This window comes from Neopsephotus bourkii, unplaced genomic scaffold, assembly GCF_033783945.1.
Source record: "Neopsephotus bourkii isolate Nb327-2 ecotype Australia unplaced genomic scaffold, CSIRO-AGI_Nbou_v1 NB_951, whole genome shotgun sequence".
Lineage (NCBI taxonomy): Eukaryota > Metazoa > Chordata > Aves > Psittaciformes > Psittacidae > Neopsephotus > Neopsephotus bourkii.
In genome coordinates, this window is record NW_026901445.1 from 3218789 (window position 1) to 3234557 (window position 15769).

At 38.3% G+C, this 15769-nt stretch overlaps 1 protein-coding gene across 3 annotated transcripts in view; it reads right to left on the reverse strand.

The window, feature by feature from the left end:
* Positions 1 to 1119: 1119 nt before the first annotated feature.
* Positions 1120 to 15769, reverse strand: part of VSTM4 (V-set and transmembrane domain containing 4) — a 37594-nt gene continuing 22944 nt past the window's right edge. The window contains exons 6-8 of one of the 3 annotated variants that reach the window (XM_061358830.1): positions 14300 to 14406; positions 13442 to 13503; positions 1120 to 1342 (exon numbers count right to left, since the gene is read on the reverse strand). In XM_061358830.1, the coding sequence (XP_061214814.1) occupies positions 1217 to 1342; positions 13442 to 13503; positions 14300 to 14406 (295 nt within the window). In that variant the 3' untranslated portion in view covers positions 1120 to 1216. Of the gene's footprint in view, positions 1343 to 13182; positions 13255 to 13441; positions 13504 to 13526; positions 13992 to 14299; positions 14407 to 15769 lie in introns of those variants that run through there. The other 2 variants (XM_061358831.1, XM_061358832.1) reach the window with 2 other exon arrangements.

Here is a 15769-nt window from a genome sequence, read left to right on the forward strand (position 1 = left end):
GGCCTGTCAAGCGGCTCCCTCCCAAGCCTGGAGAGGACTTGCCACATGCCAAATATCAGATCTCTGTGGCCTGATGGTGAGCTAAAGAGACTACGCTTTTGTGTCCCCATTAACTCTGCAATTACTCAAGGGCTAAAGCTTCCTAAGGGCTGAAAGCTGTTGGGTACCCAGCTCTCAGTTATCAAGAGGTGAAAAAAGAGTATTTTGTGCTTTCACATTAGGCTCGTTTCACTAACTCCTGAGCCCTGGTCTTTCCGAAAAAACTCCAAATAAGTGAGAAGGATGCTAATGGAGTCTGTTCCATAGCAAAGGAGAAACTCTGCAATTTTTCCTCTAAATCAGCAGTTCAGTAATGTAGGCCACAGGAGAAAACTTTTGCAGGTCTGGGAGTACCAATCTAAATTAAGGCCAAAAGCAGTCCTGGTTCTGTTGAAGTATTTAACTCACTAATAAGTTTTTGCTATTCCCAATCAGAATAAAAAATAAAAACTTAAAAAAAAAAAGTTCCCAAGCTATAAAAATTCTTCCTTAATTTTGTTAGGGTTTAACTATGAAAGCTTCCTGTGGATTATTTTGAAATGTTTGATTTCAAGCACCTAAGAATAACTTTACTAAAAGTAACATACATTTTTAAAGATTATGTCATTTAGAAAGGGAATTTGAAAATATAGAAAGCAAACCTTTTTACAACTATTTCTGGAGGGGAAAAAATCAGAAAAAGTAATTTTAGCTTTTTCTTTGCAGTACGGAAAACATTTCAGGTTTGCTGAGCTAGTATTTTTTCTTATGGGAAAAACAGCATTAAACTGACAAATTTCTTGGTCAGTGGTCTTTGTCTTAGAAAGCAGATTATGTGCATGGATCCTGCCACTACTCCTCCTGAGGCTTGCTAAGATGTTGATGTTTGCAGTTGAACCTGTCGCATTAACATCAAAGAGGGAATGATATTTAATACTGAAAATGCCCCAGGTGGAAGTTCAGTCCCTTTAAACCAGGGGGAAAATTCTACAAAGGATGTCTCTGGAATGTCACATGTAGACCAGCCGCTTTTTCTATGATTACTTTCAATTATATTTTGTTTAAAAGCCTCATAGAAAAATAGAAGTGCACAAATGGAAATAAAAAAATAAGGATATTTGTATGATTTTTATAAATAAACAGCACAGCAAAAATTAAATAGAACACAGACAAAGGACATTTATACAGGCATGAACTATTACAGCTTGTTCTCCTCAAAGAGTATCTGTGCGTAGACTGTCATACTGGGAGTGCCTTTGGCTTCCTGAATCGGCTTCATAAGTTCAAGTTCAGCATATGTTAAATTCTCCTCTGCAATTTTTGGCTAGGAAACAGAACCAACAAATTAGTTATGTTATTACCACTGAATGTAGATATTCTACAGAATACGTTATATTTCTTCTCTCACACATGATAATTCTACTATGCTGTTAATCAGTTCAGTCTGCACTGGAGTTAGTTCATAGAAGATGAAATAAAAATAATATTAAAAATCAGAAACAGGAAATAGTAAGATTTTCCCATTCATTTTCAATTTATCCTTGCTTCTCAAACACTAAATTTAATAACTCAAATATTGCAAATTTGAAAAATTAGCAAAATATTCAGCTTTTAATCTCAAATTTTCCAATTTAATTTTAGTTATTGCAGATTTTGCAATTTGAAATTTATATGCCAAATTTGCTTCCCATCTGTAAACCTTGGACCAATTACATCTCTAATCACAGACATTCTCAGTGCCTCTCATTGTTTCTTAACATAACCAGAAAAGATGTTAAAAATATGTAGAAGGCAGCAAAAATTAATAAATTGAGTTACTGTCATTCTAATGGGATTTCACCGCTTTTGCCTGGTATAGATAAGTTCAGAGTTTCGAAAGCTGTCTAATTCATTACAGCATTGAGTTTTAGACTTAAAGCTATAAAAGTTAGCTAAGAGAGGTGTTACCAAGAAGATTTACTGAACAAATTCTGCATGGGTGACCAGAAGAGCTGCCTGCTGCTGTTGGGGACTGGACTACATCCAGACTCAGAATGGGGACGTAGAGCAGGAAAGTCTTGTCTTGTGTTCCTTTGTGTATGCTGGTTCATCAGTTGGGAGTGGGCTGTTAATATCAAATTCACCTCAGAAAATGTAGTAACAAGCAAAAGAGTTCCTGTGGAATTGTATGTGTAGCCCTAGTACTCTGAATGGATTTCAGTTCATTGGTAGAAGATTAAAGTCTCTGCTTCCCAAAGAAGGATGGAAGTGCTAAGGAGAACTGGAGAATTTGTTCTTTTATCTTCTTGGGTACTGTGTTCTATCTGAATATAACTGGTCCTCAAGTTTAAGCCTAAAAAGGACAATTGAAATAAAGAAGAAATAAGACTGTACCTTATAGAAAAGGTTTAATCTCTGAGAAGAAGAAAGGTTTGTTCAGTTGTAAACTAAAATCTGAGTCAAAGTTCATAAAACAAGGATTTTCCATACAGTACTTAAATCTTATAATGAAGAAATTGTCAGTATTTTTCAAGAGTTTCCTTTATGTTTTATATACTGCTATTTATTTCTTTCTGGTTTAACAGAAATGATTTCTGTTTCCTTGAAATGTGTTTGAATACTTATTATATTGTCTTCTGGCTAAAAAGATAACATGTAATATCCTCTGAAATCAGTCCCTGTGCTCCCCTGCTTCCTGTCTTTTGCACTGCTCTGGAATACTCTCATTTTGCCTTGACAGTTGCTCACACTATGCATTTCAGATTGTTTCCCCTGGGTGGATCAGTTTACACTTTTCCAGCATTAATTTAATCTTATTTCTTCTCTGCAGATATGATCCTGAAATACTTTCTGCAGCTGCTGCTGCAAGTGGTGTCATTGAAGGCAGTTGATCTGTGCATGTCAGTAAAGGCCATTTGCAGGGCTAACTTTTCACAGGACTAATCTTTGTGTTTTATTATTCACATGTTCTTCACTCCCACACTCCTTCCCCCCTCTTGCATGGGTACTCCTATTTGATCTCAGCTTCTGATCCTCATTCACTATCAAATGCTTCACTGTTGACCACACTGAAAATTTTCTGCTTTAGTTGAATTCTCTTGTTTAATGATATAAAAGGAGTTGCTGTGGATCTCAGCCTGATCTTGTATGTAATAGAAATAAAATCAGACATTTTTTTATTTGTGTACTTGGACTGAGACTAGCCAAAATGTTTAGAAAGACATTTGTCCTATCCTGGCTTTGGCTTAAAGAGGTAAAAAAAACCCTATGGTCAACTGCTGTGATAATTAATTTTTGTATTCTCTTTTTTCTAGCCTAAGAGCATTAGGCTCAGTTTCTAGGCATGTAAGATGATTTGCTTTTGCTTTTTGTGATATATTGAAGATTCCTCTTGAGATTTCAAAACTGTAAGTGTCCATCCACTCAATAGCTAGTTTAGATGCTAAATACAGCAGTTGAGGCTGGGCATCACAGTAACACCAGCGAATACTGAAGATTTTATTCACAGTGTAGGATAGCACATCTAGTCTCTATCTGAAGTTAACAGTTTTTCTGCCAGCCTCAGTGAGTGTCATCTCAGACCCTCAGTGTAGAATTATACACTGAATGTGAAAAGCCTCCTAAAGATGAATCTGATAAAACTTTACAAACAAGTTGTTCGTCACTGCCAGAGTAAAACTCTACACTTCCTAAGACTGACCCAGTGCATGTTTTGAAGTAGAAATATTTTCATTGTTCTGTAGAAATCAGTAGCTCAGGGCAAGCTGAATCTCTATATGCTTTCGCCTTTGCTGTTTAATTGTATTTCATGTTATGTTTCCATTTAGAAAATGCCACATGTCCTAAAATAGCCACCCCAACACCCAGTTCATGTAAATTTTAGAGCTAAGATTTATGAAATCATATTGTCCAGGTGTTTTATTATATTATTTCAAAATTGCATTGTTTTCCAGTGTAGATTATCTCTTTATTCTTACTTTATTCTATTATGTTTGGATATGAAAAATAACACTAGGTTCCCCAAAAGAAGTCATTGGGCAGTAGTGGCTGATGTGTTGCTTTCATACATTTTTATGATGTTCCTATAGTAAACATAATTTAATAAAGCCAAAACACACTAAATAAATAATTGCATCTAGAAAAGCAATAAAACCAAATAAAATTAGTACTTTCATAAGTGGAAAAGGTACTTCAATTACTGCTACAAGCAACAGCAAACCATAAAATGTGTAGAATAATTTCCCTTATGCATATTTCTAGTATGTAATAATTTGATTGAAAATATGAGGAAACACACAGGAGGTTCAAAATTGTGAAAGGTATACAGTTTTCAGCAAAGGATGTGTAATAACAGTGCATGGAAGCCAACTCTACTTTAAAATACCTATAGTAGTCAGGGTTTTATTCTGTATACTCTTCTGTACTTCATTTATCAACCACATGTTTAATTTAATTGTACTGGTTTGTTTGTCCAAACCCTTTTTTTTTTTTTTTTAACAGGCACAGAAAGAAAACTTATTCTATGATTTCATCTCTCATTTGGATTGGATAACGTTTTGGCAATGTGAATCTGGAACCCTGCCACCACCTCCTTTTTGGAACTTTAATTACTGACGTTATAGGTGGGACTGATATTAGGGCAGAAGACGAAGAGATAATAACTAGCCAGCCATTCACCTCTCTCTTTCCATCCTGGCTCTTCACTTAGGGGGTCAATGGGATTTCGATGGCTACGACATCCTTTCCTGAAAAATTGCATTACTGTTCTTAAATGACATTGCAATGATTCCTTCAAATAGGGTTCTATTCCAGTGCAACATTTCCAGGTACAGTCTTTATCTCGTATGTCTGTTTTCTCATCTTGGGATCATGCACTTTGCAGAAATATAAATTAGAAAGACTCATCATTTTCCAGTGTATCTTCTGGCAAATACAAAATGATTCCTCCTTCAGATTTCTTCCAGTTTAATTTTAGTTCATTCCAGCCACAGGGCTTCCCATGGAAAACAGTTTAATAGAGCTCACTTATAGGAACCTTTTTCTTAATAAACATTCTTCAGTCTATCATGCAAATATTTAAAAGAAATTAAAGTATGCATATACATAGTTTTGTTTTTATTGGGTTTGTCCAATATACAAATGTGTTAGGAATTACCCAGAAGAGTTGGGTTTTAATGAAAATTACTCAGATTTTTATGTCATAATTATCAGGAATGTCAATTTTGCTCTTCCTAGGCCTAGCTGGTTTGTTTCTTAGCAGTCTCAAGGATGCCTACTGTAATTACTGTCAGACTGAAAGTTCTTGAAGTGTTCACTAAGAACACTTTAATCCAAACCTGCAGTTACTTATGAAGAAAACAAGCAAATAATAACCTCATAAATTTAATTTTTCTGGAAAACAACTGATGCTAATGCCAACTTGCACATACAGATTTTTGCAATGTTGCTGTTCCATGACTACACCAGTTATAATGAACATGACAAAACGAACGTGAAATTTTAAATTTCTAATTTAAAAAATAGTAATTCCCCTGACTCTTGTTTACTATCAAGAAGAAGCAGAAAAGGGCTCACTTTCAAGTTCACTTCAATCTTAAATATTTTAGTGACTACTACTGCAGACATTTGCTTTGGAATTCTGTGTCTGTATGACCGCATGTGATGGAGTTTCTGGTACATGAAGCAGAATGACTTTAACATGAGACCACGGCGAACTATGTTTTCTGTGTATATAATTTTCAGCTCTGGATTTTCTGAATTTAACAAGCATATATCCCAAGTTCCAATCAGAGCTTCATATTTTTTTTTAGTAACTCCAATTTCCTGCAGCAATGCATGAAAATAAAACCCCGCTCTCACTGGCATGCCATTTGCATGGGTGAATGGATTAAGTCAGCAAGGATAAAACCTTGCCAATTATACATATGTTTGCTGGTTTGATTACCAGTACATGGCGAATTGCCACCTGTGGACTGGCTGTGCTGTGCTGTTGGGAGCACACTGTGGTGCCACAGGGGTGGTGTAGGAAATGCAAATGGGAAAGGTATAGCATCAGGAGATGGTGGTGAGGTTCATGTGATCCAGTCTCTTAAGAACTTCACTTTTCCCCAGGTTACTCCACAGCACAAAGCAGTCCTTCCCCAGTGCCATGAAATAACTCTTTCTTAGCAAACACATGCTGAAACTACTATTTTTTCTCTCCCTTTCCCTTGCAAAAAAAACAAACTTTGTCTTTGGCCTTTTTCATATTTAAGAAACATCCTGTTTTGTAGTCACTCTTGGTAAAGAGCTCCACAGGAAAAATGAAGATATTGTCCAGATGGCACAGCTTAGGAGCATCCTGTTTCACTGCCTGAGCTCACTTAGTCATAAAGTGTCTGGACAGGACTCTCCAAGCCAACTGGATGGGCTTTGGCCATAAGGACAGACTCTTGCTTCTCTGTGTGCAGGCTCAGATGGGAGGAAACTGCACACTGCATGCAGCCTAAGGGAAAGGGCCAGGCCATCTTCTCCTCTGCATATCTCCTTTTTGTAAGCATTATTCTTTAGGCTATGGGAGGAGATGGCCTTTGGCTGCTAGACTGGCCATCACCAGAGGGTTGATTACATTGGTGAGGGCAAGAGTGTGCTGAAGTGAAGATTCAGTGTGTTTGGTTGACAGGCTGCAACTCCTTTGTCTGGGCCACCAAGACAGGGGAAGACCACACATGCTAGCAGTCAGATTAGGCAGGATTTTGCAAAGTTAACAGTGGGAAAACTTAATGTAGCTTCAGAGAGAAAAGAACTAGCCTTTGACAGTCCTGGTTTTTAATATACACTGGAAAGTCACTCTCTCTAGAATGTGTAATTTCAGTTCTGCTGAAATCAGTAGTGCTCCTCAGGGACGTAGATACACTTGATGCTCAAACCCCATGAATTTTAGTGGAATGGCTCCTTCATTGAAGTACTAACTTAACTCAGGATTCAGAGAGGTATTTTTTTCTTTTTAGAGCCTTGGTTGTTTACCAATGTCAATGTCCTGACTGCAGGCAAAGAGCCAGAGATTCCCCTGGAAGAGAGAAGCTTCAAAAATTGCTTCTGCAGACCTTCATGAAAATCTGAAGCTAGATCTGCAAGATGAGTAACCCCTTAGAAATGCAACTGTTGGGCAGTAAGAGTGATGAAATATCAAGGGAGACATCATGTTCCCAGTGCTAAAGCTGAGGAATGTGACATTGGAAAATATGGTAAGTAGGAAATATGACTTTTAGTGGCACTATCAGTTAAAAAGGATGGGCTCTTTCCATTAAGTTACCAAATTTTTTACTCCTTAGAGAGAGAAGTACTTCTCAGATTCCCTGGGAACAATAACTACAACAGTTTGTGAAGTATCTTTCATCATTGCATCTGAATTTTGCTTGTGAATCCACACAAGTTATGATAACAAAGTCAGGGAAAAAAAAATTTACTAAGTCCCATTGAATGATTTTATTTTAAAGAAATAGAATCCCACAAATGTAGGACAGGTGTCAACTCTAAGGGGTGAGCCTGTCCATCTTTTTTCATTTATAGAATTACATATAACTGGCCGAATTTTGTCCAGCCTGTTTTTAACAGGTTTTAGAGAACATCTTTGCTAACACTTTATTTCTTTTACAGTTGCAGTTATTCCCAGATTCTAAACCAGCATTACTGGAAATCAGGCTGGTTTCTTCTTATCCTTCACAAAGGCCCAAGGAAGTAATTAACATTTTCTGGTGACACTTTTATTACTCCAAATGTGTCATCACACAAGAATCATCTGCTGCGTGATTTTGTAAATGCACAAGTCTTGACGCAATTCCATCAAGAGATTTTATGTATTTATACAAACTCTTCCTTCTTGGGGGTAAAGATAGCAACCTGTGATCTGAATGGGAAAGCAGCCACATCTCAATAGTTTTGAATATGTTTTGTTCTGAATGTTAACATGAATGTGTAAATAATATTCATGTGCCTATGTACATCTTAGATCCTAAGGAGAGAGTGCAAAAATAAAAAATAAAAAATAAAAAATAAAAAAAAAGAAAAGGAATATTTGTTTTGGGAGAAAGAAATTATGTGGACTGGATGGAATATTCAAGACTCACAGGGAGTCAAGGAAAAAAATGTTCACTCCTTTGTATATCATATATACAATGTTACTTGACATCTATGGAGATCAATAAAGCCTTAAGAAATTGGGAGCTTAAATCATCACCCATTGTTACATAATGTGGAGGAAACAACTCTTCTAACAGAGGGTGGCACAGCTTTTAATTTAAAATAATCCAGGAGAAAATAGACCTGATTGTTTCCAGATCCAGAATCCACAAATTACTGAACAGATGTATGTAAGTTCCTTTTTCTTTCTCTAGGAAAGGGCCAATGATACCTACAGGTTAAGACTAATGAGGAATCCTACTAGTTGTGAAAGAAAATTATTAATCTATTTTTCACAGCTAGCTTTATCCATATGGTATAAGACTGCTTTCAAGGGTGCAGTGCTTAATTGTAATATGAAAATGAAAACAGGGAAAAAAGTCAATTCATCCATCAGGAACAATCTTGCAAAGGGTAAATTTGTTGTGAGGCTGAAGCTGTGGGACAACAGGCTGGAGCACAGCTTAGAAGGCACAAATTTGCCAGCAATCAAAACCCAAAGCAGCTCTTTACATTTCACAGCTCTGACATGGCAATCACTCACTCACCTAGACCCCTTTCCAAAAAGGACAGCATGATCACTGGTTCTGATGTACAGCAGATCTGGCTGTTTTGTTATACAATGGGAAATGCACTCCTGAAATGTATGTTTTTCAGGTAAAGGAAATTTAAGCTTCTGGGCAGCTTAAAGGGCACCTGCCTTCATTGCTTGGTTGAGGAGTATACACCGATGTGGAGCACTGAGCCAAATGTGTAATGCTGAAAGCTTGATTTTGCTGAGTCCATGCAGATCACAGAATCACAGAATAGTTAGGGTTGGAAAGGACCTTAAAATCATCTAGTTCCAACCCCACTGCCATGGGCAGGGTCACCTCACTCTAAACCATATCACCCAAGGCTCTGTCCAACCTGGCCTTGAACACTGCCAGGGATGGAGCATTCACAGCCTCCCTGAACAACCCACTCCCATGACTCACCACCCTTACAGGAAAGGCTTTCCTCCTTATATCCAATCTAAACTTCCCCCTTTGTTTTAACCCATTACCCCTTGTCCTATCACTACAGTCCTTAATGAAGAGCCCCTCCCCAGCATCCCTATAAGACCAAGTCACAGCCTTCTTAGCTCCACAGGTGAAAGCCATGTCAAGTTACTGCTCAACACCCTTCTGCTTTAAGGACACGGCAGTAGCAGGGAAGCTGTCCTTTAAACAAATACTTGCAAATTTCAGACTTTCAGACATATTACTCATTACAGAGTAAGTACTTTCAGTACAGGGACTATCCTATCCTGCAGTCTCTGGCACTCAGTACACTGTCAGCACTTGGTCTATAAAGCAAATAAAGATGGAGTTTTCAAAATTGCAGAAAGGAATCTGAGCTCCCCATTTGTTACATCTATAAACACCTGGGAATCCAGATCTCTGAGTTGGCTTTGCAAATCTCAGCATAAAATATAGAGGTGGTGCCTGAAAAAGGCAGGCAGGTAGAATGGGTGCCAAAGATCATGCTTTCACCCAAAGTAAACAAAATTACTTCCAGAAATTTCCCTCCATCTTAGGTAACCATAAGTCCTTCCTGTCTCTCAAGTAGCTTTTACATCAGTATCATCATCAAAAGAAAATCTCTGTCATCACATGGCGCTGAGTCACTGGCAATCGAATCAACTCTGTCTATGCCATATGAGTGGAAGGTAAAAGGATGCTTCCCTTAATTAGCTAAGATGCCATCACTGAGAGTACTCTGCTTCACAAGTCACACAGGACCAATACATATTCTGTGGTGGGGAACAAAAGAAGCCAGATACACTCCAGTAAAGAGGTTACTCAGTGTAGGAACAGCAGAAGCCAACTCTTCCGTACTGTGCGCATGTACAACATGTTTGAGGAACTAAGACCATTTTTAACACGGGATATGTTTCCCTGATTTCAAAGTGGGATGGTTATACGATTTAGCAGAGGCCACATAAGTCAGCAACAGAATCGGGAAGATTCGTTATAACCTGTCTTATCAATGCACGTATTCCCCTCCTTCAAATTTAGTGTGTAGATGATGAAGTCAACAAAAATTTTGCACAAGTAACTATTGCAGGATTTGGTCTAACCTGAAGTCTCATCCCTTCCAATTTGCTCTAGTGAATCACACAGGAGCTCCTAACCTTGGTGGTGCAAACCTTCAAGAAAAGACACTGAAACCTTTTCATTTACATGCTGCTCTGCAACTGACACTCTCAGGCTATGACAACTAATCTCTAGGAGGCAATGAAAGGCTTAGTGGAAAATTTGTTTGAGGAAGTTAAGATTCATCTCTGCCAACTCAAAGGGCTAAGGCTATAGCAGAACAGCCCTTGGAGAGCAGAAATTGTGGGCCCCTAGAATTTTCTTCTTCCTAATGATTCTCTGTGCTTCTTGCATGCTATAAAAACCATCCCTTTTTGCATTTCAGCATCTCTATTTCTTTTGATCTGTACACATTTTTCATTGATGCTAATAGAGAATGACACTAATGGGGAATATTTCTGCAACAAGGGGAGCATAGAATTGTTATTCTGGCTAAAGCAAAAGCAATATGACTTAAGCAGAGTTTTAAAAATACTTTACTCAAGGCTGTGTAATTGAACACAATATTAGGCTTTCTCTCTTTTTTTTTAATTTTCATTGAGATTATGTCCATATTTTATCCAGGTTATTGTATTCCTGTAAAATTATACTGCAACCCACTCCAGTACGTTAACAACAAAAGAAATTCTCTAGCTTATTATAAACATCTTTCAAGAAACCAGAAGCACATGTCCTCTGGAAATAACTTTGCTGGTATTTAGGTTATTACAAAAAATTTCCCAAAACACTAGAATTACTTTGTAATGTTCCCTTATACTCTTGCTTGTTTGCTTAGGTTTTCTGAAATATTCTTCTTGTGCCTTGTACCTTCCTTGGGTTGCAGAAGGAAGTTGCAGAAGGCATCCAGAAATACAGCAATTTGAGTCTGTAGTGACCATTATCATGTGCCATCAGTGAGAAAAAGACCTAGTATGGACACCAGCTGTGCAATAGTTCTAGCAGAAAAGAAAAAAAACCTTAATCCTGCAGAGATTTGGCAGGATGATGGTTGTGTTTTGTTTTGATTTTTTTTTTCCCAAAGCAGACTAAGAATTTGAAATCTGAGAATTTTTTGAAAACTAAAAAAAAATGAGGAGGCAATTTTGTTGCAAATCAATATAATGCTTCATTTAGATGAATTTATTACCATTTTGTGTCTTTGTTGAAACTTCTTTTGCTTCAAATTAATTTCCTCACTGAAAAATCATTTAAAAGCAGAAAAAAAAGTTATTTTCTTTTTTACTGATAATACTAAACCATGGGGGTTTAACCATGTTGTAAAGGGAGGCAAGAGAAACAGAAATAGAAAACAGCTCTGGGGAGTGTCCTGCTCAGCTGCTGAATGCAGCCTGATAGACTGATTTGGTTTTAGTTTACTTTACCCTTTATTGCACTTTATTGGTGGGTGAGTTCAGGTCTTGAAAATATTTTGGATTTTTCTTTGATTACTTTTTCATTTAAAACTAACATCTATAGATTGTGGGTTTTCTGCAGCCTGCAGTGTCTCCCTGGGTGCACTCTGGGGTGAATATGAAAGGGAAAAGAGCAACATATGGAAACAGCTGCCAGACTCAAATCCAACTGCAAGACATCAAACTGAATCTGCTGACTGGCAGCGTGTGGATCCTCAGTCACGCTAGTGAAGACAAAGCTGATTTCATTGTTTGAAAAGGCTTATTCCTGCTCACTTCTAAAGAGGTTGAACCTTGACTGGGGTTGCATAGGAAGAAGGGAGGAGCCAACAGCTATTTGTTATCCTTGGATTTATTCCAGAAAGAAAAAGCATCTGGAAACAGATTTACCTCAAGTTCAGCATGTGTTGATGTGCTTTATTGACCTGCAGGAAGAGTCTGAGTGCTTTAGCTGATGAGGGCTTTTCCTAGGAGGGCTGAAGACTGATTTCTGATGTACCTGTGTGCCTTGGCACAGTGATTAATGTAGTGTGTGCATAGCAAAGGATGGCTGTCATTCCCTGATGCCAAGTGCTCTCATCTGTGTCTTTGTACTATTAACATGTCTTTGGCCCAACACAATTACCTACATGGATATAAAGGTTTTATCATAGACTTAGAGAACCCTTACCTCTTCCACTACTGAAACCTGACCTGCATAAGCAGTGCCTGAGCAAGGAGCAATCCTTGCAGGATGAGGAGATGTGAACTTCATACCCAAGCAGCAGTATCACCTAAGTTTTTACCTGAGCTGTTCTGAAGTCACAAGGTATCCTGGGTTGTACCCTGACCATGCTTAAAAGGGCAGAGGTATTTACTGAAAATCGGTGGGGAGGTTCCGAAGTCTAGGCCCCACTTGAAAGCCAAAGTCATCATAGGGGCTTCTGGGTTATTCACATGGCTTGAATTTAAGCACATAAATTTTAACTTCATCTAAGTTAGGGAGTTACTCACTCTGGGCTTTGTGTATTGCCAGAGAAGAAAGGATTCCCAGCAGAAAATTCAGAGCATCTAGTCTGAATTAGTAGAAGCACCAGGCTCCTACCCTCATTCACCTCTCTTGTATATGACTATACAGAAAGTCTAGAAGACTAGCGTCTTTATAAAGGCAGCTGAAGTTAGTTGTAGAAAACTCTATGACCCCTGGATGTCTTGTTCAGGTATTGCTTTGTTACTATAGCAGAGAAGCACCACTCCATCTATTTGTTTTGTCTGGCATATATCTGTATGGGTTCAAACAGAAATTATTATGTGAGGCTTTTTTCCTTAGTATGAGCTATATACAAACATCTTATACCTCCAATTCAGTTATTCCTGACTTACAGCACAATAGAGCAGAATCAGGCTCCCCATTTCTGACTTGAAAAGTCTCAAAAGCAGTATGACCAGTACAGTTATAATTCTGTCAGTAACTGGTATTTTTTCCAAAGCACCAACCAGCTGCCAGAGGAATGTGAGAATCACTAGCAGGTTTTGTGTAAGAACAGGATACATTTGTAGACATGATGACTGCTAGAAAGGTGGAAAACATCATCCAGTGTAACCTAATGCTCAATGTGGGGAAAAAAAAAAGCCACGATAATTAATTACTTTAAAAAGTATTACTTTAAAAAAAAATACTTGTACTATTTTTAAAGCCAATTTAGAATTTCTGAACCTAAAAGTTCTGGCAACAATACAACCATTGTATTGAGAGAGAAGAGTATGGAGAAACTAATGTCATAGAAAATTACTTACCAGGATCAATTTTCTTTGAGGTTTCAAGAGCTTGGGCTTAGGAAAATTATTGGCTATTGGAGCTATAGAAATAAATATTAAGGGAACATTTTATATCATCATCATTCACTGACAGTTTTAGTATATACATTAGCAGTTTATAAAATACAGATTAATAGCAGATTAGGAGCAAATACATGTATTTATACCAGATTTTAACTGTATTTCAGGTAATATTTTAAAATGAAGCATAGAGTTTACAAATTAGAAAAAAGAACCCCATAGGATTAACAAATATGATATGCGAAACATGCTGTTTGTGTGCAGAGTCCAAAGAAACTATACCCCTTGAGAGCTGGTCACTTGTGATCTAACCCACAGTAAACCTTCAGGTCCATTTCCTCCTCTCTCCCAGTATCTTGGCACTGGCGGTAGAGCTCAGAAAGTACACCCGAGTGTTTGTGAGACTGACCCCAGAGGCAATCACAAATCTTCTTTGAAAGTGAAGTCCCTGAGATCAACCCAAGAGGTTGATCACTACCTGCTCAGCTTGCTTGACTTCACAAGTGACCTGAAATTTGAGTGCAGTGTACTGGCTTCCCTCAGGCTACCCCCAACATGAAATTTCATCCTGCCTGAATATTGCTGTAGAGGTTCCTCTGCCTCTTCTGATTACTGAGAGGTGAGACCTTTTGCTTGGACTTGGTGACTAGCTTTGCAATAGTTAAAGCTGCAGGGAGGCAAAATCCTGGTCCCAGGAGCAGGCACGGACCATTTCTTCCCCCACCGATGGGAGCAAGCACAGGTCACATCCCACACTGCTGTGCCACTATAATTGTGCTCAGGATTTGAAACAGCTCTACATCTCTATTTTCATACCTTTTGCTGGGATGGCTGGTGGCTGCTCCAGATTCTCTTTCTTTTTCTTTACCTTCTTGGGCTGTAGAGGGGACATGCTTGTCACACTGGTAACTGTCTCCCCAGAGCTGCAAAGCAGAGGCCCATATGTGAGGGAAAAGTGAAGGCAGTGCAGGGAAAGACAGTTCATTCCAGTGAGTTCATGCAAACACATCACCACCTACTTGGGAGTGTCCCTGCCCAGCAACTTGGATTTTGACCTGGGGATATACTGAAAAACTTCATACAGGGGTTGGACATGCTCTGGGTCTTGCATTTTTTCAACCATACAAGCTGAGAAACACAAGAGTGTGATCTGTCCTGGGGCAGAAAATGCGATGTCAAGCATAAGCAAAAATCATTTTATAGCACCTATTCCTTAAAAACATGCATGACCCATTGCTTCACCCAGGATGAGCTTGTAGCTGTCTGTCCTTGAGGGCCAGAGGTGCAAACAGGTTAGGTGACTTATATAAGCTCACGTGGGATTTTTACCCTTCACATCTCTAAAAGCCTTAGATCATAAATGCTGCTTTGAATATGTAGGGTTTGGATACACAGTCAGATTGCAGTCACTATCACCGTGTGACAGCTGAGCTGTGGTTGCTGTGCAGTGCTCCTATCTTGCAACTGATGTGATATAAAATTGTATTTTCTTAACAGCTAATGAAAGATAACTGACAGCTGGGATGGGAGGAGAGTGTATAGCAGTTAGTTATGATGACTACGGTAGTGGAGGTAACTTGGTAAGCAGCTGTTGCTCAGATGCATATGACCATACCTGGGACTCTGGGAAAAATTAAGGCAGTGTGGTTGTGGAGGCGTTTCTGTTCTGTGCTGGTGAGTTACACCACATAATGGGATCCAACCAGGGTCTCCATAGTCATAACACTGACAACACTGATTTCACTGAATCTTAAATAATTTGTCCCAGGTTGCTGTTCCTCTCCAGGTTCTTCTGCTAATGAAACATTCTCTTTATATTAATAGAATAAATACTCAAACTGGGCCAAAACCTCAATGAAAGTTAAGATGTCTCAGCTATTGCCCACACAAGAATAACAAAATAACCGACATTATCATTTCACACATCCAAATGAATGTCACTGCCATTGGTAAAATCACTCTGGATTTACACTTGTGTAGACTACAAAAAGACTCTGGTTTGCTGACTTTCCTGAGTTCTGTTCCATGTACTCAGTCCAAAACCTAGCTTTGCTGCCAAGCTTTATTTTTTAAAGTGTTTAAAAGGTAAAATATTTTCATGGTGTATAAACAAATCACACCAGTTATGTAAACTGAGGGTTGCATTAAAATAATTTCAAAGTCTGCCTGCACTGTTGTGAACCTATCCCACAACAACCATTTGTTTCTATATTAAAAACAAAACATGAAATGGATTTAAACCAGCAGGAAATGAAGCTGTCCTGACTGGCTCCATTGCTCAAACAC